The 22,952-nt window shown below is 36.1% G+C and overlaps 1 protein-coding gene across 15 annotated transcripts in view; it reads left to right on the top strand.

Annotated features, from left to right (window-relative positions):
• The window catches only part of DTNB (dystrobrevin beta), a 237,877-nt gene that overhangs the window by 38,745 nt on the left and 176,180 nt on the right, over nucleotides 1–22,952 (top strand). For all 15 annotated transcript variants that reach the window (XM_055327174.1, XM_055327178.1, XM_055327169.1 and 12 more), the window contains 2 exons: nucleotides 3,218–3,431; nucleotides 18,266–18,351. In XM_055327174.1, coding sequence (XP_055183149.1) covers nucleotides 3,218–3,431; nucleotides 18,266–18,351 — 300 coding nt within the window. The remainder of the gene's footprint in view (nucleotides 1–3,217; nucleotides 3,432–18,265; nucleotides 18,352–22,952) is intronic.

Raw genomic sequence — 22,952 nt, 5'->3', positions numbered from 1 at the left:
TTTTTAATCAGCCTTGAATTTTTTTGTTTGTGGGTGTACAGTTTAGGAGTAAAATTTTAGTTTTGTCCACGTGTATGTTCTGTTGTCCCTATACTGTTTATTGAAAAGGCCATCCTTTTTTCTTCACTGCCCAAAAATCTTTCCTCATACTCATTAGGAGAAATATGTAAAAATGTTCGTAGCAGTTTCCATGTATGAGAACTGCTTTTGGACTCTGTGTTCCATTGGTCTGTTTGTCCTATCAATAACCACTATTATAGCTTTATAAAAAGTCTTTTTTTAAAAGATTTATTCATTTATTTGAGAGAGAGTGAGAGTTTGGGGTGGGGGTTAGGGCAGAGGAGAGGGAGAGAGACAATCTTAAGCTCCATGCTAAGCAGGCAGCCCAACTCAGGGCTCGATTCTGACCCAGAGATAATGGCCTGAGCTGATACAATATCAAGAGTTGGACACTTAACTGAGCCACCCAGGCACCTCCTTTTGTAGTAAATCTTAACATCAGATAGAGCAAGTCTGTCTACTTTGTTGTTTTTCTTTTTAAGATTGGGACATTTTTGGCCTTTTACATTTATTTTCATATAAACTTTATTTTATTTTTTTCATATAAATTTTAGAATCTGATTATCAATTTCTACTAAGAACAAACAAAATGAAACAAAGAACTCTGCTAGGATTTTTCCATCTTTATTTCTTTTTTTAAGGTATAATTTATATATAGTAAAATTTATCCTTTTAACATACAGCCCTGTGGCATTTTGTTGGGACTGCACTGAATCTATAGGTTAAGTTGGGGAGAATTGATATTTATAGATTTATTTTTTTCATAGAGACATTACAGTTCTTCCATTGGATTTGTTCCTAAATCTTTGATAATTTATGCTATTATAAATAATATTTTAAAATTTCATTTTCTGTTGCTAATAGAAATATAGTAATTTTTATGTCTTATATATAGCAATAATTCTAGACTCAAATATCAGTTATAGTAATTTATCTAGTGAATCGGATTTTCTATGTGTAGAATTTTGTCATTTCTGAATAATGACAGCTATATTTCTTCATTTCTGAAATTCACATGGGTAATTACTGCTTATTTATATTGGTTAGGACCCAAAGTACAATAGAAATGATAATAGTGAGCATTTCTTTTTTTAAGATTTATTTATTTTAGAGAGAAAGAGAATGTGGTTGTGTGAGCAAGGGGAGGGGCAGAGGGAGGCAGAGAAAAACTCAAGTAGACTCCCTGCTGAGCATGGAGCCCAGCAGGACCCTGAGATCATGACCTGAGCTAAAATCAACAGTTGAATGCTTAACCAACTGAGCCATACAGATGCCCCATTTCTTTTTTTTTTTAATTGAAGTATAGTTGATACACAATGTTACATTTGTTTCACATATACAACATAGTGATTCTACAACTCTGTGTGTTAGCTATGTCTACTGCAAATGTAGCTGCCATCTGTCACCATACAATGCTATTACAGTACCATTGACTGTATTCCCTATGCTTTTCTTTTTATTCTCATGACTTATTCATTCCATAACTAGAAGCTTGTATCTCATTCCCCTTCACCCATTCTGTCCATCCCCCTACCCCCTCCCTCTGGCAATGACCAGTTCTTTGTATTTAGGGGCCTGTTTCTGGTTTTTTGTTTATGTGTTCTTTTGTTTTCTATATTCCACATATAAATGAAATCATATGGTATTTGTCTTTCTCTGTGTGACTTATTTCACTTAGTGTGATACCCTTTATGTCCATCCATGTTGTTACAAATGGTAAAATCTCATTCATTTTATATGGCTGAATAATCTTCCATTCTATATGTATACCACATCCTTTTTGTTTATTCATCCATCAGTGGATGCTTGGGTTGTTACTGTATAATGACTAATGTAAATAATGATGCAGTAAACAAAGAGATGCATGTATCTTTTCAAATTAGTGTCATTTTCTTTGGGCAAATACCCAGTAATGGAATTACTGATTCATGTGGTATTTTTATTTTTAATTTTTTGAGGAACCTCCTTCGTGTTTTCCATAGTTACAGTACCAATTTATATTCGATAGTGGGCATTTCTTTTTTTTTTTTTTTCGATAGTGGGCATTCACAATATCAGAGGAAAGGCTTTCAACATTTACTATTAAGTAATATGTTTGCTGTAGTTTTCTGTAAATATCTTTAATCAGATTAAGGACATTGCCTAGTACTGTGTTTTTTCATTTTTGAATGTGGTCTTTTTGATAATTGGTAACTTAATTTTATTTTGATCAGAGAGCATGTTTGAAATGACTTGAATCCTTTGAAATTTGCCAAGATTAGCTTTATGACTCAGGATAAGGTCAATTTTCATACATGATGTTTGTGGTCTTGAAAATAGAGTATATTCTCTAAACACTAGGGGCAGGATTTCATATTGTGCCCATTATGCCTACTTTGCCAGTTGTGAAGTTTGATTGTCTACATCTGTATTTATGCTTGTATGTTTGCTCTACCACATACTGAGAGAAATGTATTAATACTTAATACTTCCCACTAAGCTTGTGAATTTGTCTCTGATGTTCTGTTAAATTTTACAATATATATGTATTTTGAGGCTGTTGTAGGGGAGGCAAAACTTTACCTCTACCCTCTTAAGGTCTCTGGTTAGGCCTGACAGTTAAATTGACATAGGTAGATTAGCAGAAGAGCACACAGATTTTTACATGTACCTGGGAGCCCCCATAGCAAAGTGAAGACCCGAAGGAGGGACAAGGCCTAAGTGCTGATATACTAGGGAAGAAGGAGTAGGGATTGTGGAAAATAACTAAAATATATGGGGAGTCTCAAGGAAGATAGGGGTTATTTTAACAAAACCCGTACAGATTTCTCTTGGCCTCAGTTCACTGTCTTCAGGGATAAGAATGTTTCTTTCCTTTTGGAATAGGGAGGGCATCTTTCACTTGGGAGTTTATTTCCTGCTTTCAGGAAGAAAAAGGAGTTTAGCATGACCTTCTTGGCACCTTCTGTTCTTCAGGTGTCTTTAGCTCAAAATAATCCTTATGCTAAAGTGGCATATTTTGTATTTGGGGATCTTATTTTGCCACCCTTCAGAATTGTGTTAGATGTAAATAAATGAAAAGTTCTTAGACCTTTCTGATGAATTAAAACTTTTAAATTAAAAAAAAATAAAAAAAAACCTTTTAAATTGTTGACTGTTTATTTTCTTTGTGTTTTAGTCCATCTTGTTGATATCTGGAACATGATTGAAGCCTTCCGAGACAATGGCCTTAATACACTGGACCATAGCACTGAGATCAGTGTGTCCCGCCTCGAAACAGTCATCTCCTCTCTCTACTACCAGCTGAATAAGCGCCTTCCTTCTACTCACCAAATCAGTGTGGAGCAGTCTATCAGCCTCCTCCTCAACTTTATGATTGCTGCATATGACAGGCTAGTACCTTGCATGCTTACTTCATTTTAAGAATGTTTGTCCCTTAGTCATCCTTCTTCCAGATTGCCTTGCTGAGGGCTGTCAACTTAGAATCACAGTTAAAAGGGAAGTTATTTTATGTAAATTCCTTCTAAATACTCGTTAGATGCCAGTGTGACTTACTGTCCTTGGGCATGTCACATATTAAATTTTATAAAATTATGGAAAATCACAACACTGAGACATATTGTTTGGTAAAATTATAAGTACTGTAGTATAGCTGTTCTCTATTCAGAGAAGTATAGCTAAGTTATGAATTTGACTATGAGGTATTCTATTTGACCTTAAAGCTAACCTTTCTTTACTCTGTAATAATAAATGCCCCTTGACTCTCTACTCTTACTTTCTTCTCATTATGTCTAGGATACTATTTTAATTTTTTTCAGTATAGAACATTGTTTTTACACTTTATAACACTAGAAGAAAACTATTTAAATGTACTCCAAATTAAAACAGAAATGATTTGCCTGTTTTTGTATTCATGGAGAGTGAAGTTAGCATTATAAAAAATGAAAAGAAATCATAAATGATGGAACCACGGAAGTTAATGTTTATATTCCAGGAACCAAGAGTTTAGGTTTTTTATTTCTGCTATAATGTTGGTCATCCAATTTGGATGGGTTAATTCTTTCTGCTTTTTTTTTTCTTTCTGTAAACCTTTCAGTTTATATATTTGTAAAATGTTACTCATTACACTTTATAATATTGAAGACTGTGAATTAATGATAAAAGTCTGCAAGTGTCAAAGTCAAATCACAGTGTAGGTACTCAATTCACATTTTATAAGATGTTATCCAATTTTATAAGATGTTATCTATCTATTTAATAAAACATTATTTTGGGAAATTTGAATTTTTAAAATAAGAGTATATATTAGACCTAAGTCCCAGAATTTGAATGCCGTTTTTTTAGTAATTTATTTTTTATTTTTTAAAGATTTATTTATTTATTTATTTATTTGAAACACAGAGAGAGGCAGGGACACAGGCAGAGGGAGAAGCAGGCTCCTCACAGGGAGTCTGATGTGGGACTGAATCCCTGAACTGGGATCATGCCCTGAGCCAAAGGCAGACACACTCAACTGCTGAGTCACCCAGGCATCCTTTTTTTTTTTTTTTTTTAGTAATTTAGATTAGTGAATCCGTAAGGTTGATTTTATACTGTTCAAAGAATGACTCTTTTGATTTGAAGACCCTTAGTAAAAATGGTTATTTTGTGGTGAATAAGCAGCACCTTATCATGACACTAATTCGCTGAGTAAATCAATTAAGGTTGTGCAACACAGATTAATTCAAGAAACAATATTTTTACAAAATCAGAAATAAAAGTCATGTTACTGTTTAAAAATGATAAAGCAGAAATTATAAACTTTGATTCCATAATCATGTCAAATAAGTTAAATACTATGGGTAAGGAACGAAGGAGAAGGAAGAGTAAAGAGATGGCAAGAGACAATGGGAAGACCAACCATAGGAGAAGATGCAGAGGTGTTCTGGTACATAGTTACAGACAGCTGGACACATCCAGACAGAGACAAAGGAAAAGAATAAGCAAACATAAATCCTATGAAGACAGATCAGTAGATGAGTACACTGCAGAGAACTAGGAAAAACAAAAAAAGATGAGTGAGTTTAGAAGAGGAAGGGCAGTAGTAGGTCAGTGGTAAATTTGGTAATTCTCATATCATAGTATCCTGTTGAAAACTTTGGCCATGGGCATCAGAATCAATGCTCACATCATTGTTAACCTAGAAATCTTATATTTATGAAATATGTATATATATATGTGTATATATATATATATATTTGTGATAATATCTTGATTTCCTCTTCAGTAATTTGAAATTGGCTTTCATGTCCTGGAAAAATGAAAGGATCTGGTTATGGGGGTTTTATTTGTGAAAATCATAGCATTTTGTTGTGAAATATTTCAAATATTAGTCTTTTTATTGATTGGCTTCTTTATTACTTAGACTGGAGAGTCCTTTTGATATACAGAATATCTAGTTACTGACTTTACTTAATCTTTTCAGGTTTCATATTTCATGATTCCTGAGTTAAAATTTGAATGCAACACTTCTTTAATTATCCTTAAGTCACCTCACCTCCAAATTCACAGTCAAATTTTTGGCCAGGTTGTTTTCTGGTCATTATAATGGATTATAAGACTGTAAAACTATTTAAGAAACAAATAGGATCTAGACTTCTCTTTAAGTGTGTATTTAATTAGGAATTACTCTTTTTAATGCCAAGGGTTTAAAATATTTTATATTTGACAACTAAAAACACAGAGAACAGTAATGTAAGCATCTTTGTGTAGGACATTAGTAGAAGCTATGAGGAATAGTCAAAACATTTGGATAGCCTTATTTTTTTCCTTACCGGGTCCTCAGTATGACAGTATTGGTAGTCATGTGGTCTGGTCTGAAGGTACAACAGAGGATGCTGTGACCAACTGTTTCTTCTTTTTTTTAAGAGCAGGGATATTAAAACTTCCAGCATGAGGGACAGGAAATCTCCCTTACTCTTTATCAGTTGAGCCAATTTCATTGTTTAGGGCTTGTGATTTACAAACTGCCTTTCCATCTTTGACATCTGTAGTATTAGGTTGGTGTTTCTAGTTGCAAGCAGTAGAAAACCTACTCACATGGGCTTTTGCAGTAACAGGAATATAGGCTCACATCACTGAGGAGCCCAGAGGCAGGCCAGCCCTCAATCTGGCTTGCATCAGAGCTCTGGCTTCAATTCTTCTCTTCATAGTGGTTGTGGTTTTGTGTTCCTCTTATCTCAGCTTCATCCTTTTGCTACTTCAAAAAATGCCTGCTGTCAGCTATTCCATGCTTCCTCTTTCAAGTCTAGGTAGCTGGAGAGAGCCGGTTTCTTTCTACACCAAACAGAAGTATCTGAGCCTCCTTCCAGACACGTGTATTTGGGCCATGCTTGTGCAGATGTTATACATTTTAGCTCAAACAGATCAGGATTTGTGTCTCTGGAGCAGAGGGTGTTTAAATTCTCACCCTCACTACATGTTGCCTCACAGTGGAGGGTGATTGGACTCGATATGAGGGAGATGACCATGTGTCCACCATGAAATTCTTTGTAGTGCGTCTAAACTTGGGGCTCCGTTTCCTGTTACATGGCCTTCCCTGCATTCATCTCCTTAAATCTGAAACCTGTAAGAATGACTTACACCCTTCCTTCTCTCTCAGCCTCACATCCATGTCAGTTACCAAGATCTGTCATTTCTATCTCTTGAATCTCTCAAATCTGTGTATGTCACTACAGCCCCACAGCTACTACCCAGCCTGCCACCATCATCTGCTCCCTGAACTGCTACCATGGCTTCTAACAGATCTTTCTGTATGTGTTTTCTTCCCTCATCCATTCTTAGAAATAATAAACATCATGAGCCCCACTATCTAACCTGGGAACTTGAACATTAGCAGTAACTTACACTTATCTCTCTTGTCCCATCCCATTGACCTACGCATAACTAAGGTGAACCTGATTCTGATTTTATGTTATCTTGCTCTTCTTAAAGAACAGTTTTTTTCCACATGTAGAGGCATAAACACAGTATTAATTTTAAACATTTTTACCAATTGTAAAAAAAAAAAAGTCATGCTATCTGTACTATTACCTGATTTACTTTCTTCATGTAGTAATATCTTTTAAAGATTCATTCATGTTTCATGTAGCTATAGTTCAGTAATTTTCACTGTCGTGTAAAGTTCTGTTGTGTTACTATACATTTTATTTTCTCCGGGTTCTTGTTCTAAGAAACAACACTGCCTGAAATGTTCTTATATGTGTGTCCTGGTGCATGCATATAACTGTGTTAAACTGCTCTTTTAGTCCTATTCTGAGGAATGGAATTGCTGATTTGGTGGGGGAGGTACATGAAATTCAGTTTTAGAGGATAGTATCATATTATTTTAACAAATTGTACCAATGCATAAGAGATCCTTTTGATCCAGGTTCTTTCTGTATGCCTTAGAGTTGTCCGACTTTCCAGTTTTTGTTAAATGACATCTCATTGTTGTCCTGATTTGCATTTTCTTGATTATCAAGCATGTCTTTGTGTGTTTTTTGGCCAAATATATTACTTCTATGAAATGCCTCTTTGTCTTTTGCCCATGATTCTAGTATATTGTTTCTTCTTTTGTGCTGATATAGGGGCTCTTCATAGATTCCAGGTAACGGTCCTTTCTTGCTTACACATGTTGCACATATCTTCTATTTATTTGTAGCTTGACTTTTTACTTTTTTAAAAAAATATTTTATTTATTTATTTGAGAAAGAGAGACAGCATGAGCAGGGTGAGGGGCAGAGGGAGAAGCAGATTCCTCATTGAGTAGGGAGCCTGATTCAGGGCTTGATCTTGGGACTCTGGGATTATGACCTGAGCCAAAGGCTTACACTTAACCAATTGAGCTACGCAGGCACCCCTGACTTTTTACTTTCTTAGGATATTTTTTTCTTAAAATGTTTTCTTTTGGGGGGGTTATTTTAATTTTAAATTTTTTTTTTGAGGGGAGGTGGGTTAGGGCAGAGGGAGAGAGAGAGAATCTTAATAGGCTCCATGCCCAGCACAGAGCCTGATGTGGGGTTTAATCTCATGACCCTGAGATCATGACCTGAGCTGAAGTCAAGAGTCAGACATTTAACTGCACTACCAAGGTACCCCTCTTAAAATGTTTTCTAATGAAAAATTTCAAATGTATACAAACATAGAAAGAATATGGTAATAAAACTCAAGGTATCTATCACTCAGCTTCAGTAATTACAGTACATCACTGATTTTATTTCATCTGTGTCCCCAGGCTATTCTCCTCTATCCTCCCCTTTTCCTTGGCTTCTTTTGAAGTAAACCTCAAGTGTCATTATTTCATGTGTAAATATTCCAATGCACACATTCTGTTGTATTATAATACCATTTTCTTGCCCAGGTTTTTGCTCTAATAAGTACTACTGCTTGGAATGTAATGAAATTACACCTTAAATGAAATAAACCTATAAAAAATCATATGTCTAATGAAACTAGGTTTGGCTAAAATTCAAAATACATCAGTGTTGAACTTATCAACGGAAGGCTCGGGGTTATTGTTTATCATCTAAATAACAGTATAACAGTATAAAACACTGTTGCTACTTTGAACAATCTAAAGATTTCTTTAGTGTAAAGAGTTTTATGTATATAATTTATGATGAGTAAATATAGAAAAAGTTGCTGTGTAGTTTGGCAATATGGCTAAGAACTTTTTTTTTTTTAAAGATTTTATTTATTTATTCATGAGAGATGCAGAGAGACAGGCAGAGACATAGGTAGAGGAAGAAGCAGACTGCCTACAGGGAGCCTGAATCAGGACTTGATCCCTATATTTACTCCCTACAGGGAGCCTGAATTGAGACTTGATCCCGGGACCCCGGTATCATGACCTGAACCAAAGGCAGATGTTCAGCTGCTGAGCCACCCAGGTGCCCTGGCTAAGAACGATTTTTAAATCTTGCTTTAACAACTTAATTTGGATATATTTAAAAGTTTCCATAGGTTTCTCTTAAATACTGAATGCTAAAAACAAAACAATATAAAAAAAAAACAAAACAATTTTATTTTAAATAAAGCAATTGTATTCCTTAAATTCTGAATATGCCCAGCTAGCATATTATGGAATGGACATTGCTAAAGAAATATTAGTTTACAGTCTTCTTCATTAATGATTTTTAAATAAAAGTATATACTGGGAGGCACAAAAACTTCATGTATTTATATACAGTATTTACTATTATCTCTGTGTGTTCTCAGATGGATTCAGTATGGCAGGAAAAAATATAGCCAAATACAAGTAGGAGAGAAGTAGGGCTGAGTGGGAAGAGTTTGATGCTCACAGTAGCAGCACGTTTAGCTCTTAAAAGGATGTGAGCATAGCTCTTCTAGGAAATTTCCAGGGGTTGGTAGAAAATGAGATAGGGGTTTGGATGTTTTAAAAAGGTGAAATCTAAGGGGAACGTAAAATGGAGAGAAACTGAAAATGGCTGCCCTGGTAGAAGAGGAGGAGGGCAGCCCACCTGCCTATGCTACATCCCGTACACTGCCATGTGGGTGTCATGTGGGTGTCGAGATGTGATGTCACCAAAGCCAGTTCACTGAGCCACAGTCTCAGTACTTGGTGGCAGGATTATTTAGAGAGCAAAAATGAGTGAACTTGAAGTTCACTTATTACTCTTCCCATCACTTACTCTTTATTTTGTAGCTTTTCTTTCAAGAGAAGTCATGAGTTCATGCTAATTTTCAAGAAATCATCAAGCATGATGATTGTAGACCTGCAAGGGTTTCACCATTAGTAACTCTTTCAGAAAAAAAATTTTTTTTTGCATATTATTTTGGTCTTATCTTACTGTTTCCTTTATATATATATATTTTTTTTTTAAAGAAAAGGCAAGAAAGGGCATACTTTTTCTTTTTCTTTTTTTTTTTTAAATTTTTTTTTTATTTATTTTTATTTATGACAGTCACAGAGAGAGAAGGAGAGAGAGGCAGAGACACAGGCAGATGGAGAAGCAGGCTCCATGCACCGGGAGCCCAACGTGGGATTCGATCCCGGGTCTCCAGGATCGCGCCCTGGGCCAAAGGCAGGCGCCAAACCGCTGCGCCACCCAGGGATCCCGGGCATACTTTTTCTGAGTGTTACTTTTCCCTTGCTTTTTTTCACTCTAAAAGTGAGGAGAGAGGTAGTTACAGAGACTTTGCTAGTCTATTCAGTACTTCCAAATTAATCTGATTAAGATCCTGATTTCATCATGTAACTTCTCACTGGAGAACCTTTCAAAATTCCCTGTGGTTTTTGAACGAGATGCCTACTCCTCAGTTCTAATAGTATCAGTCCTTAATTCCCTGCTCATATCAAGGTCTAAGTAAGCTACTTGAGGTACTTTTCAGTTTTTCCAACATGACATACTCATTCCTCCCTCTAACCATACACACACAGACACACTCCAACCCCCACCCCATCAAGTATTTACCTACTGTGTAGCTTTATAATCACCCCATTTTCATTCCTTTTAATAAAAATTGTATCATTTTGACCTTAAATTATATAATGATCTGAGCTGCTTCATAAGTGTACAAATAAGATCGAAAGCCCTTCAGAGCAGAGACTCTATCTTATATTTCTTTGATTCCTCAGTAAACACAATGCTAAATTCTTAATAAATATTTGTAAGGTTGAAATGAAAATTAGCAGGCATTCTGATTGTGATAAAATTGAATAATATTCTGATTTTGCTTGATTAAACTATTTGACATTTGCCAAGTGGATTTTTGATTTGCAGTTGATTATTGCATAATCCATTCACTGTGAAGTTCTGTAAATTAAGATTAATTTGGAAAATATGAGTTTCTGAAAATCAAAGAGAAATGTTATTACTTTTAGATACATGTGATAATTGGACTAGTAATAGTGCTTCTAAAGTAGAAGTCTATTTTTATGTGAGAAGTACTATTTTATGGTTGGCAGCATCCACAATTGCTTGCTAAAGATGTAGAAACAGCTTGTTTTCTTAAGTAAAAAATATTTCCTGTAGTCTTGTTTTCAAAAATATTAATTTTAATAGCAAGTTCTTATTAGATAGTTCACAGCTATAAACAGCATCCAGATTAGGTTAGTTTAAATATTTTTTAAAAAATAGAATTTGAGACTTTGCTAAACTGAAATGAGCAAACTCCTATCCGGGGGCACAGGTGAGGATTGCAGAGGTTGCTGAAGGTACCTGCATGTTAAAACATAGCAATGTTTATTCAGGGTGACTCACTGTCTGCTTAGCTTGGCACAGAGCTAATCATGGTGTTTTCTCAGTATTGGATAATAACTCTTTTTAAGAAGTCGTGTGCATGGTTTATTGTCAGACTGTAAAATGATAGGTCTATAGAAGTGAATCATGCAGGGAAGTCTGAGAAAGAGAAGCGTGATGTTTCTTTTTGAGGGAGGGTGCTCCCTGGAGAGACTGTTTGGGTGGGGTTAAAATAACACGTTTCCTCTCTCTCATCATCTTCAACAAATACTACCTGTTTGTACTTTCATTTTAGTATCTTTATGTAGGGGTTAATATACACTGTTGTGTTTAACTTCTTAAATATTGACCTGCTAATCAACTTTGCGGGTATCATAGGCCAGATTTTAAGTTGAGTCATATTTTTTTTTGTATGAGAAAACCCGGTTAAATATCTTCTCTGAATCCTGTTTGAAGAGTACTGATTCTGGGATGAACTTGGATTTTCTATTGAAAGGACTGAAAACATGGATGTTGGTGAGGCTATGTATGCCATGGCCAGGGACAGCTAACTCTTCAGTTTTAAATGTAACTTGACTAGTGTATACAGATTAAATTCAGATGTCTGTTGGGAAGGATTGAGAATGAGTTTTTCCAAAAAGAAAGAATCAATTAGATAAAGGCCATAATCACAGGGTATTAGGGCACTAAGTGCCTGCAGTTCTCTGCTGCCTCTGATTGTAGAGGAAGACTGCAGGAACGCTAATGCAACACTAGAAAACACAGTAAAAGTGACACTTTCCCTTTTTTGTTTGGGGGTAGCTATAGGAAATTTTGGTTAGGCTTAAAGTAGACTGAGGAGTCCAGTGCCAAGAAAAGCATTTAGAGCAGAGGAAAAAATGCTGATGTTTGGCTTGCAAAGCAAACAGTTGAGAGGAAGGAGCTGAGATTCTATTTGAAGAGAAAAATATAATTAACATGATTTCAGGAAGAATTCTGAGAATACCCCTTCACTAATTTATTGGGTGGTTATTTATGCTGAATTAGATTTTATATAAGTATCTTTAATAAGTATTTAAAATATCTTTAAATATACCATTTGTTAATTTATTTATATCAGTCTTTCCTTTTGAAAGGTGAGTAAACTTTTCGAGGGTTGAAACTCTGAACCTAAAGTTGTAAATGATGGTAAGCATTTTTAAGTAGGGAAGGTTAGTTCATAATTCAGACCTGAACCTACAGCCTCATTTTGAGGATGCATAGTTATATACTTATAAACAGATTCTTGAACATAAGGGCTCAGTAAACATCATTCCCAAATCTCTCTGTCTATAGGTCCTAATGATTCTTAATCTCAGATACTTCTCCTTTCCCCTTACTTAAAACACCCTCAACCTTGCCTATATATTCTCTTTATCCTATTGAGTTAAACATTAACATATACATGCATATCCCCTCACTGTCAATAAAATATGCATTGCAAGCACACATACATTTGCACACCCCAAAAGAACATCAGACAGAGAGAAGATCCATGGTGCCGTAGGTGGGAGATCATGTGTGGAGATTGCTCTGTAGCTCTTGTGAATGGGAAAATGGTTAGAAAGTAGATCTAAGAGATGACAAGTTGAGGGACCACACATTACTGATAGTAATTAGTTAAGGGGTGATGCACTCTTCTGTTAATAGTCTGCGAACTGCTTGATCTGAGACCAGCCATTGAGGTTATTAAAAATCCTAATGAGTGTAAAAGGTTGCAAGTGCTAATCTAAGTCAATTGACAAGGATAGTGTTGTTTCGTATTTGAATATAAGATGTTCTGAATCTAGAACTAATATTTGCATTAGAGCTGATTTAAAGAATGTTTAAATAAGGGATGAAGAGTGTTTCTAAAGCATTTAGAAGATTAGGAAAAAGTGTTGTTTCAATGCTATTATAGTAATTTTCACCAGTAAATTATCATAGTACCCACTAAGCCCTGCCATGTGGCATTTATCAATGGGTACTGTGGGTTAAGTCTTCAGTAACAGAATTGAGTTCGACCTGGCTCTCTTGCCAGTAGGTTGGGCTTTGCCACACTCTCCTGTTTGCATAAGTGGCATCAGTTTCTTCTTTGCAGCAGGAAGAGTTATCATTTTTTCTCTTTGAAGGAAGAACATGAGATTTGGAGCCAGAGAGTTATACAATCACAATATGATTAATTCTCTTTAATCTTTTATTATGTCCTTTGATTTATCATTACTTACAAAGTAAAACCTAAAGTCTTAGTATTGCTTTCAAAGTTCTGTGTTGGTAGTTCTCAGCTCTGGATGCATATTAAAATAACATGAGAATTTTTTAAAAAAATACCAAACACAGTGTGGTGTTTAGGTATCTGAATTTTGGTGTCCACGTTCATGAGGGATACCGAGTTATCTTTTGTCGTAATGAGTTATTGTTTTTGGTATCAAAATTATGCAGGTCTCAAAAAAGAATTGGGAAGTGTTTCTCCTTTTTTTATTCCCTCAAAGAGTTAATATAGAAATGCAATTATTTCTTCTTTAAATGTTTAGAATCCGGGGCAGCCCTGGTGGCGCAGCGGTTTAGTGCCGCCTGCAGCCCAGGATGTGATCCTGGAGACTGGGGATCGAGTCCCACATCGGGCTCCTTGCATGGAGCCTGCTTCTCCCTCTGCCTGTGTCTCTGCCTCTCTCTCTCTCTGTGTGTTTCTTATGAATAAATAAATAAATAAATCTTAAAAAAAATAAATGTTTAGAATTCACCAAGATAGCTCTCTGCATGAATTTTCTTTTTTGGAGGCTTAAAAATATAGATTTAGTTTCTGTGTTTGAACACAGAAACTAAACTATGGGCCTCTTGAAGTTACCTGTTTCTTGTTGCATGAGCTCTAATGATTGGTGTTTTTCAAGGAGTGATTTGTGTCTGTCCAGTTCATTTAAGTTGTTGAATTTATGGACTTTATAATATTTCCTATTTCTGTCATATTTGTAGAATGCATGGTTGATAACTTTTCTTTCATTCTTGATATTGGTAATTTCTGTCTTCTCTCTCTTTTTCTTAGCTTGGCTAGAGATTTATCAATATTATTGATTTATTCAAAGAACCAACTTTTGGTTTTATTAATTTTTCTCGATTTTTTCTGTTTTTAATTTCATTGATTTCTGTTCTTAAGCATATTATTTTTTTCCTTTTGCTTGTTTTGGGTTTGGTTTGCTGTTCTTTTTCTAGTGTCTTAATATTATTGACTCGAGAACTGTCTTTTCTAGCATAAGCATATTTAATACTTAAAAAGTGAAAAGTGCCCAGACTGCTATGCTTTCCTTTGATTGCCTTCTTTCTACTCTGGACACAACCAATGTTATTTTTTTCAACATCCTTTCACAGAATGCTAGATAGCATTACAGCAATTATTTTGTTCCATGCTTTGCCCCCCCACCTTTTTTAATTTAGTAATCTATCTTGGATATAATTCTTTATCTTTCACATATTATTTTTCATTCTTTTTATGAAGCATAAAGAGCCAGTCTTCTACTAATGGACATTTAAGGATAGGCCTGGGTCTTGGTATTTTTAGTATTTTTTTCTTTTTATGCATTTTTTTTAAAAGATTTATTTATTTACGATAGACATAGAGAGACAGAGAGCGGCAGAGACACAGGAGGAGCTAGAAGCAGGCTCCATGCTGGGAGCCCGTCCTGGGACTCGATCCCGGGACTCCAGGATCACGCCCTGGGCCAAAGGCAGGCGCTAAACTGCTGAGCCACCCATGGATCCCCCTATTTATGCATTTTATTATGAAAATTTTTATTCATGCAGTTTATATGTCTTAAATGTCTTTTAACCTGTGGGTTTCCCTTCACTTTTTTTTTTTTTTTAAAGATTTTATTGATTTATTTGAGAGAGAGAGCACAAGCGGTGGGGAGAGGCAGAGAGAGAAGGAGAAGCAGACTCCCCACTGAGCAGGGAACCTGATGTGGGACTCGATCCCAGGATCCTGGGATCATGACCTGAACCGAAGGCAGATGCTTAACTGACTGAGCCACCCAGGCACCTCAGAAAAATTTTATGCATGCTGTTTATATATCTTAAATATCTTTTAACCTGTGTGTTTCCCTTCATTTTTCACCTTAAACCCTTAGCCTTGTCCAGTCATGATAAACCTCACTTTCCCAGGATTCATTTTCTAAACAATTTTTATTGAGAATTAGAAAATGCCAACAGAAATATACCTAAAATGAAGTACAGTACCATGAATCACAGTGAAGCAGATGCCCCATGTGGATACTCTGGCAGCCGAGGGACAGAGTAGAGTGAGCACCCAGGAGCCCCTTGTGTGGTGTGTCTGTGTCACCCCTTCCCCTTCTCCCAGAGGTAATCAGCATCCTGATTTTTATGGAAACCTCTTCTAAGATTAATTTTTACTTTCCCCTGGATAGTCTCACATCATGAAATCAGTGTCTGCAAAAAACATTTGAGCACGTTCACCTTAAAAAATGTTAGTAGCTGTGCATCCAGGCTTCATCTGCTTTTCGTGAGCACTTCCTCTTTGTTCTTGCTCTGCTGATCATCAGGCATGCTGCCTCACACTCTGGACTACAGGAATGTTCCCTCTTGTTGCTTCATCTTTCTGTGCCACTTCACTTCAGGATGGAAGCTGTATCCATCAGGGTTCTTAGCTGTAAGCGATAGAAAGCACCTCTGGCTAATCTGTTAAAAGAATATGCATGACCCACAGACTCTGAGAAGATTGGGAAGGTGGGCTTGATGAGCACACTGCCATGAAAAAGAATTTCAAAATTGTGTCATAAAACTGGTCTCATGAAGACACCTCCTCCACCTCTGTGGGGCACAGATATTGCTGCTGGTGTTCCCTCTACCACTGCCGCTGGGCTGTGGACATGCTGTAGGAATCTCTGTCTCTGCTGCCTCAGGAAGCTGAAGATAACTCCTCCTGGTGTGGCTATCCTTGCAGTGGACTCTTTGGAGTCCCTGTTTTTAAAAGCTAATAGTTTTCTATTTGGTCTAGAGTGGGTGCATCTTGTTGGCAGAGCTTGTGGCATTGTGCCCATGTCTTAGTGTTGAAGAAAAATGGGAAAACAAATAGGTGAGGTTTTCTTTTTTCCCTTCTTCGTGCTTTGGCAATGGATATGTATTTGTGTCATAAAAGAGGGCATGCTTGGGACACCCAGGTAGCTCAGTAGTTGAGCATCTGCCTTTGGCTCAAGGCGTGATCCTGGGTCTGGGGATGGAGTCCCGCTTCAGGCTTCCCATAGGTAATCTGCTTTTCCCTCTGTCTATGTTTCTGCCTCTATCTGTGTGTCTCTCATGAATAAACAATCTTAAAAAAAGAGAGAGAGAGCATGCTTAAAAGTATAGTTGGCATTTAGATGGTTGGTGACAAAAAGACATGTCACTGTAAAAGTTCTCTGTCAGTCTTAGAAATCCATTCCTTTTAATAGTTGATGTTCTTTATAGCTATTTAATGTTGTTTATACAGTGCAGTAATTTGACATGGACATACTCCTTATATGGCCAGGTGCTATTAAGATGTGGAGCAGTGTCTATATTTCTGAAGAACTATATATTTTAAAAACCCCATCTTGGAGCACCTGGCTGGGTCAATCGGTAGAGCATGCGACTCTTGATCTCTGGGTTGCGAGCCCCATATTGGGTGTAGAGATTACTTAAAAATAAAATCCTTAAAAGATAAAAATAAAAAAACCCATCCTAAGTTTAGCTAATTGCATGGATTCCTGTTTTTTTCTTATGAATAAACTTAATGAGGGGTAGTAATTGAAAATCAGACTGTAACAAGTATTAGTATTTCCTGGAGATCTTTTCACTGAGAACCTTTGGGCTTATAGACCATTTGCCTTTTCCAGGTGTGATCTTACTGTTTACAAGTTTTGGAAAATGAGAGACACTGTTAGGACCATCAGTAAAGATAAATAGGATGACACTTGCTTTTCAAAACCAAGATGACATAGTTCTCATTATTGTAAAGGTATTTTACTCTTACTATGAAACTTTATATGCACAAGCTTTATTATCTATCTATCTATCTATTTATTTTTAAAGATTTTATTTATTTATTCATGAGAGACACAGAAAGAGGCAGAGACATAGGCAGAAGAAGAAGCAGGCTCTCTGCAGGGGAGGGTTGGGGGGGTGGGGGGCAATGAGGGACTCCATCCCAGGACTCCAGGATCACACCCTGAGCCGAAGGCAGATGCTCAACCACTGAGCTACCCAGGTGTCCCTGGGTAGGGACAAGCACAAGCTTTATAAAATGAACACAAAAGCCCATTGTTTGTTTGCATGTGATGACTTCAAAAACTGGCTAGTGAAGTTTTCATCTGCTGTGAAACCAGGGCATGGCAAGTGGATGGAGCAATGGGCATTTGTGTCAGAGGGGCTTGCTGACATTGCCTTGGCTCTGCAGGTGGTGTGCAGTGTTATTTTGGATAATTCATATATGTTCTATATTTCATCTTGGGAAGATCAGAGATAGATACAATCAAACTTCTTAGAACAAACACACGGTAACATAAGCTTGTCACAGTGAAAACAAAAAAAGAATGTAATATAAAATCTTTGTAGCAGTGTGTACCCTGTATTAGTACGTAACAAGAAACTGTCGTTATCACAATGGGAAGACACATTTCTGAATTATTCAAATCAGGTGGTGCCTCAGTTTTGAATACTAAAAACAACTCAGCTGTGAATTTCATGGGCTAAATTGATAGGAAATTTACTGCTGGTTCATCCATTTGACCTCTGTGTACATAGCCAATAGAAATTTTTTTACAGAATGTAAAGGTCCTTTCCAAATAATTCAGTTAGTTTTAATACTATCTACCTAACATACATGCGGCCTTAATTCTACAAAGGAAAAAAAAATCCAAGGTAATATTGTAGCATATAAAGGTAGGGACCAGTTTACTAATTGATTGATATTTACTGATACCTGTGATTGGTTTTGTGATTCCATATAGCAATTGTTTCTAATATAATTTATTTTGCAGTGAGGGCCGAGGCAAGTTGACCGTATTTTCAGTTAAAGCTATGTTAGCAACCATGTGTGGTGGAAAAATGCTGGACAAATTGAGATGTAAGTACTTTCATATTATTTAAGAGATTGTATTTTCAAATCAGGACTTTTGAACAGTTTTAAATTAATGTTTTCAGAATTTTGGATGATGCTATATTGAACTTTTTTATTTTTACTACACATCACTTCCTAGCAACTGGCTCAGAGTATGTAAGTTATGCCACCTACTGTTGAGATGGAAAAACTGATTGAATTAATTTGTTTAGATTTCTTTTTTTTTTTTTTAATAAAGTAACAAAACTGAAGAGATTCAGAACGGTAATGTTGACCTTAAAAAGCCTTTTAAAAATGTTTTTCATATTATCAAAAATTTTGCTTGTAGATGATTATGTTGAGTGTATTTAGTTAGAAAATAAATTTGATTATTTTTACCAGTTTTGGTCAAAATTAGTCCTTTTTAAAATAAGTTTATTCTTCATCAGGTGATATTTTCGTGATTAAACTTTTCCTTAGTAGCTTAGAGTTAAGCTCAGTTATTTAGAAATTTAGAGCCTGTTTTTTTTTGTTTGTTCAGTTATTTTTTCTAAATTTTTTCTTATTGTTGGCCATTTTGGCATTTTACTGTTGCCAAGATTAAAGACATTAAGATTAAATGACATCAGAGGAGGTAAAAAGTTATTTAAATTTTGTTGTTTATGGTTTTCATTTATTCATTCATTAGATACTAACTGCCTAAGGTATGCCAAGGCATACCTTAAGCATTGTGCTAAGTGCTTTACATATATTTTCTCACTGAATGCTTAAAATTTCTTTGAGCAGCAGGTGGTATTTTCAACATTTTATAGATGAGTTAACTGAGGGGGTGAAGCTAGGATTTCAGCTCAGGCTGTCTAGCTTCATAGCCCTGTTCTAAGCTATTTTGTTGTAGTCTATATGCTAATCCTATAATGGGCGGCACATATGTGATGAATACAGTACACTGATCAGAGTGCCATGCTTCAAGTAAGAAACTCTGGCAGGTTTCAGGGAGGTGAGATTGAAGTTGTTGGTTTTCATGAAGTGTTGAGATACCCTATGAACTACTTTGTTGAAGAAACTGGGTCATCTGTCCTCTAGCATTTCTCATGGACTAGAGTTTGATGATTGCATCCCCATGATGTTCTTCTGTGTCCTACTGTGTCCTACATTTTTTTTGTTTTAATTGAAAGAGAGACTTGGTCAGGTTTAAGCATAATCTTTTGGGCAAAGTGACTTGAGGGGTGCATTTATTTTCTGTGCTTTTTCTTACCTGTTACCATGACATTGAAAGTTGGAAAGCTGGATGACTCACCGGATAGAGATATAACTATTCTAAAGAAAGGTCTTAGATAATATGTTTGGTCAACTGTTATCTGGTTTATCTTCATTTCAATATCAGCTGCAATGTAAAACAGTTTTAAGAAATATTCTTCTGAGTGTTTTTTCACATGGTATCTCAAAATACTATTCCTTTAGGCTGAAATTTCTTAGTATTTTCTTAATTCTACGTGGTGTTTTTCTGAGGAAGATAATGTAATATGGATGAAATTATATTTCATTCAAACACAAAGAAAAAGTTGGAATTTTATCTGTTTTTAATGATGGTGACCTAAGTTAAAGAATATGCATTGCCATCTTTATTAGTACTGGAGAAAGTGGCTGAAAAACAGAAAATTGATTATCAAAACCGCGTTGTAGGAAACTCTGGAGTCTGTAAGTTTCTATGATTAAATCTGCTACATTTAGATAGAGCATAGTAAGTGCCAAATATCAATTGTTGATTATTACAATGACTGCAATTCTCTGTTAGTGAAAAAGTGCGAATTTTAGTATTATGTGAAGTGTGGAAGGGAACCAGGTGATGGCAGAGTTGTTTTGCTTTGTTTTGTTTTCTTTAACGTTGCTTTTGAACTTGTTGGAGGAACACAAGTGACCAGTACTCAAGTGGCACAAAGTATGTGTGCCCGGGCCAACATGTCAGTTTGCTCAGAATGCTAGCTCACTGCGCATCAGATAGGGATTGATGAGATACCAGCCATGCTAGGTCACTAATCACCATGTTTATATCATGCAGATAGATTTAAAATATGGTTTCCTTATCTTCTTCATGTTCAAAATTATAGTTTTCTTTACCATCAATTGCTCTTGTTTCATTATTTTTATGGTACTAATTATTGTGGCTCGAAAATGAGATATTTAACATAAGTAAAATTTTCAGATATTGAAGCCTATCTCCACTTCTTAATTTTAATCATCCAGAATGGAAACCAGTTTACATGTGGGCTGTCCGTCTTGTTTTATAGAGTTCACTGGTTATAATTTACGTATTTTTCATAGCTCAGGGATGTCATTCTCTGATGCATTTGGGGCTCATTGTGAGGCTCTGTCTGGGTTGTTTGTCCCTTCTGATGTGTTTAGATGATGAGTGCTTTCTCAGTTCTTGAGCTTTTTGTTGGTGGTGGTAGCAGTGGTGATGGTGTGCACGTCCCCTTTATCACTGATAAATGTGATGGGATTATCTGAGTATCAGTCTCTACAAATCTCTTTGCTTCTAATTTACATTTAATGTGGAGAAAAAATAAGGAAACTTCTGAGCATTCATCTAAGGTATGAATGTAAGTAATGACTGGAGGTTTTGTAGTGTGATTGGCAATTTGGCTGCTGTAGGAATCCTTTTCTCCCTAGCTTTCCAGGGCCCATCTGTGTCCTGCTTAGTTGAGATGGCTGAATAGTAGTGTAGACAAAAGTGAGCTAGAACGCTGTATGGTAACATCCAGTGACATTTGACTGTTCACTTTCTTCTCTCTGCTTGCTCCACTGTTACTCCATCCTCCTGCTGCTAACTGCATTTTCTGCTGTTACCTCTGTTAACATTTCTTTAAATGAGGCTTTCTAATTTATGGAATACAACTTAGTGTTTCTACTTTCCTTCTTTTATTTGGCTCTTTCTGCATTTTACCTTTTTTAAAAAATTTTTTATTTTTATTTTTTTTTAAGATTTTATTTATTTATTCATGAGAGACACACACAGAGGCTCCCTGTGTGGAGCTTGATCTGGAACTCGATCCTAGGACCCCAGGATGACAATGTGAGCCAAAGGCAGATGCTCAACCACTGAGTCACCCAGGTGCCCCTTCTGCCTTTTACCTTTTTTAAAAAAATTAATTAATTTATTTATTCATTATACATATATATATAGAGAGAAAGAGTATATATATATAGAGAGAGGCAGAGACACAGGAGGGAGAGGCAGACTCCATGCTGGGAGCCCGACGCGGGACTTGATTTCAGGACCCCAGGATCATGCCCTAGGCCAAAGGCAGGTGCCAAACCACTTAGCCACCCAGGGATCCCTGCCTTTTACCTTTTATTTTAGATTTTTTTTTTCCTGAAATTTTCTTCCCTACCCCTTTTTTATTTGATATATTTTGTTTGCTTGTTTTAGGGTCAAATTAGCATTTAGAGCTACTTAACCAATATTTGTACTTTTAGCTTGAAACATTTTTTTTTAAGATTTTATTTATTTATTCATGAGAGACACACAGAGAGAGGCAGAGACATAGGCAGAGAGAGAATCAGGCTCCTTGCAGGGAGCATGATGCGGGACTCGATCCCTGGACCCCAGGATCCTGACCTGAGCCAAAGGCAGACATTCAACTGCTGATGACCTTTTATCTCTAGCTTGAAACATTTCTTGACTAGGTTTTTCAGATTTCTCTTATAAGAGTTTCTGTCCCTAGGTAGCACTCATTTGTAGAAAGAGTTCACTGTTGTGGCCATTTAGGGACTATATCCTAGATTCACAGTTAACCTAGGGTCTGATTCCGAATACCAATGATTTATAATTAGAATACAGACTTTAATTATAAGGATGATCAAAACTCAGTAATGTCAAAAACCCTACAAATAACTCAGAGAACAAAATTTATAGACTGTAAAGCTCATTATTTATGATTTGTCATTTAATTTATGTGATTTATTTACTTTAATTCTGCTATTCGTTTTCCAAGAAACTTAGTCTCTCCTTCAGAACTCATCTGTCTTGCATTAAAAGATAGGAGCAGATTCATATAGTTTATTTCTAAATTCTTTAAAAACCTGGTGCTACCATTTTGAAGGACAGTCTAAAAGTATGTATCAGGAAGGCTGTAAGAATATCTGTATCCGTTGACTCAGTCTATTTCTTGAGTTTACCCTGAGGAATTAATCAGAGTGCACCCTAAATTTCATGTATGTTTGGGTTTTTTTAAAGATTAAAAAAAATTATTCATGAGAGATACAGAGAGAGAGGCAGAGACACAGAAAGAGGGAGGAAAAGCAGGCTCCATGCAGAGAGCCCGATGCAGGACTTCCTGGACTCTGGGATCATGCCCTGAGTGAAAGGCAGACGCTCAACCACTGAGCCACCCAGGTGTCCCTTCATGTATATTTGTTATGACATTTTTATAATATGCAAAAACTTGAGACAGCTTTAGTGTCCAAAACCCAGAGCTTATAGTTCGGAATACCCACATGATTGAATATAATGTCCTCAAAGATGTGTTTCAGATCAAAATGCATCAATGTGATATGGTTTTAGACAATAACTTGTTATGCACATAGAAAAAGTATACCAAAATGATAACCGGTATTTTTTCTGGGTT

Source organism: Nyctereutes procyonoides, unplaced genomic scaffold, assembly GCF_905146905.1.
Source record: "Nyctereutes procyonoides isolate TBG_1078 unplaced genomic scaffold, NYPRO_anot_genome, whole genome shotgun sequence".
NCBI lineage: Eukaryota > Metazoa > Chordata > Mammalia > Carnivora > Canidae > Nyctereutes > Nyctereutes procyonoides.
Note: the sequence above shows the minus strand (reverse complement) of the source record. Positions and strands in the feature narration are given on the sequence as shown.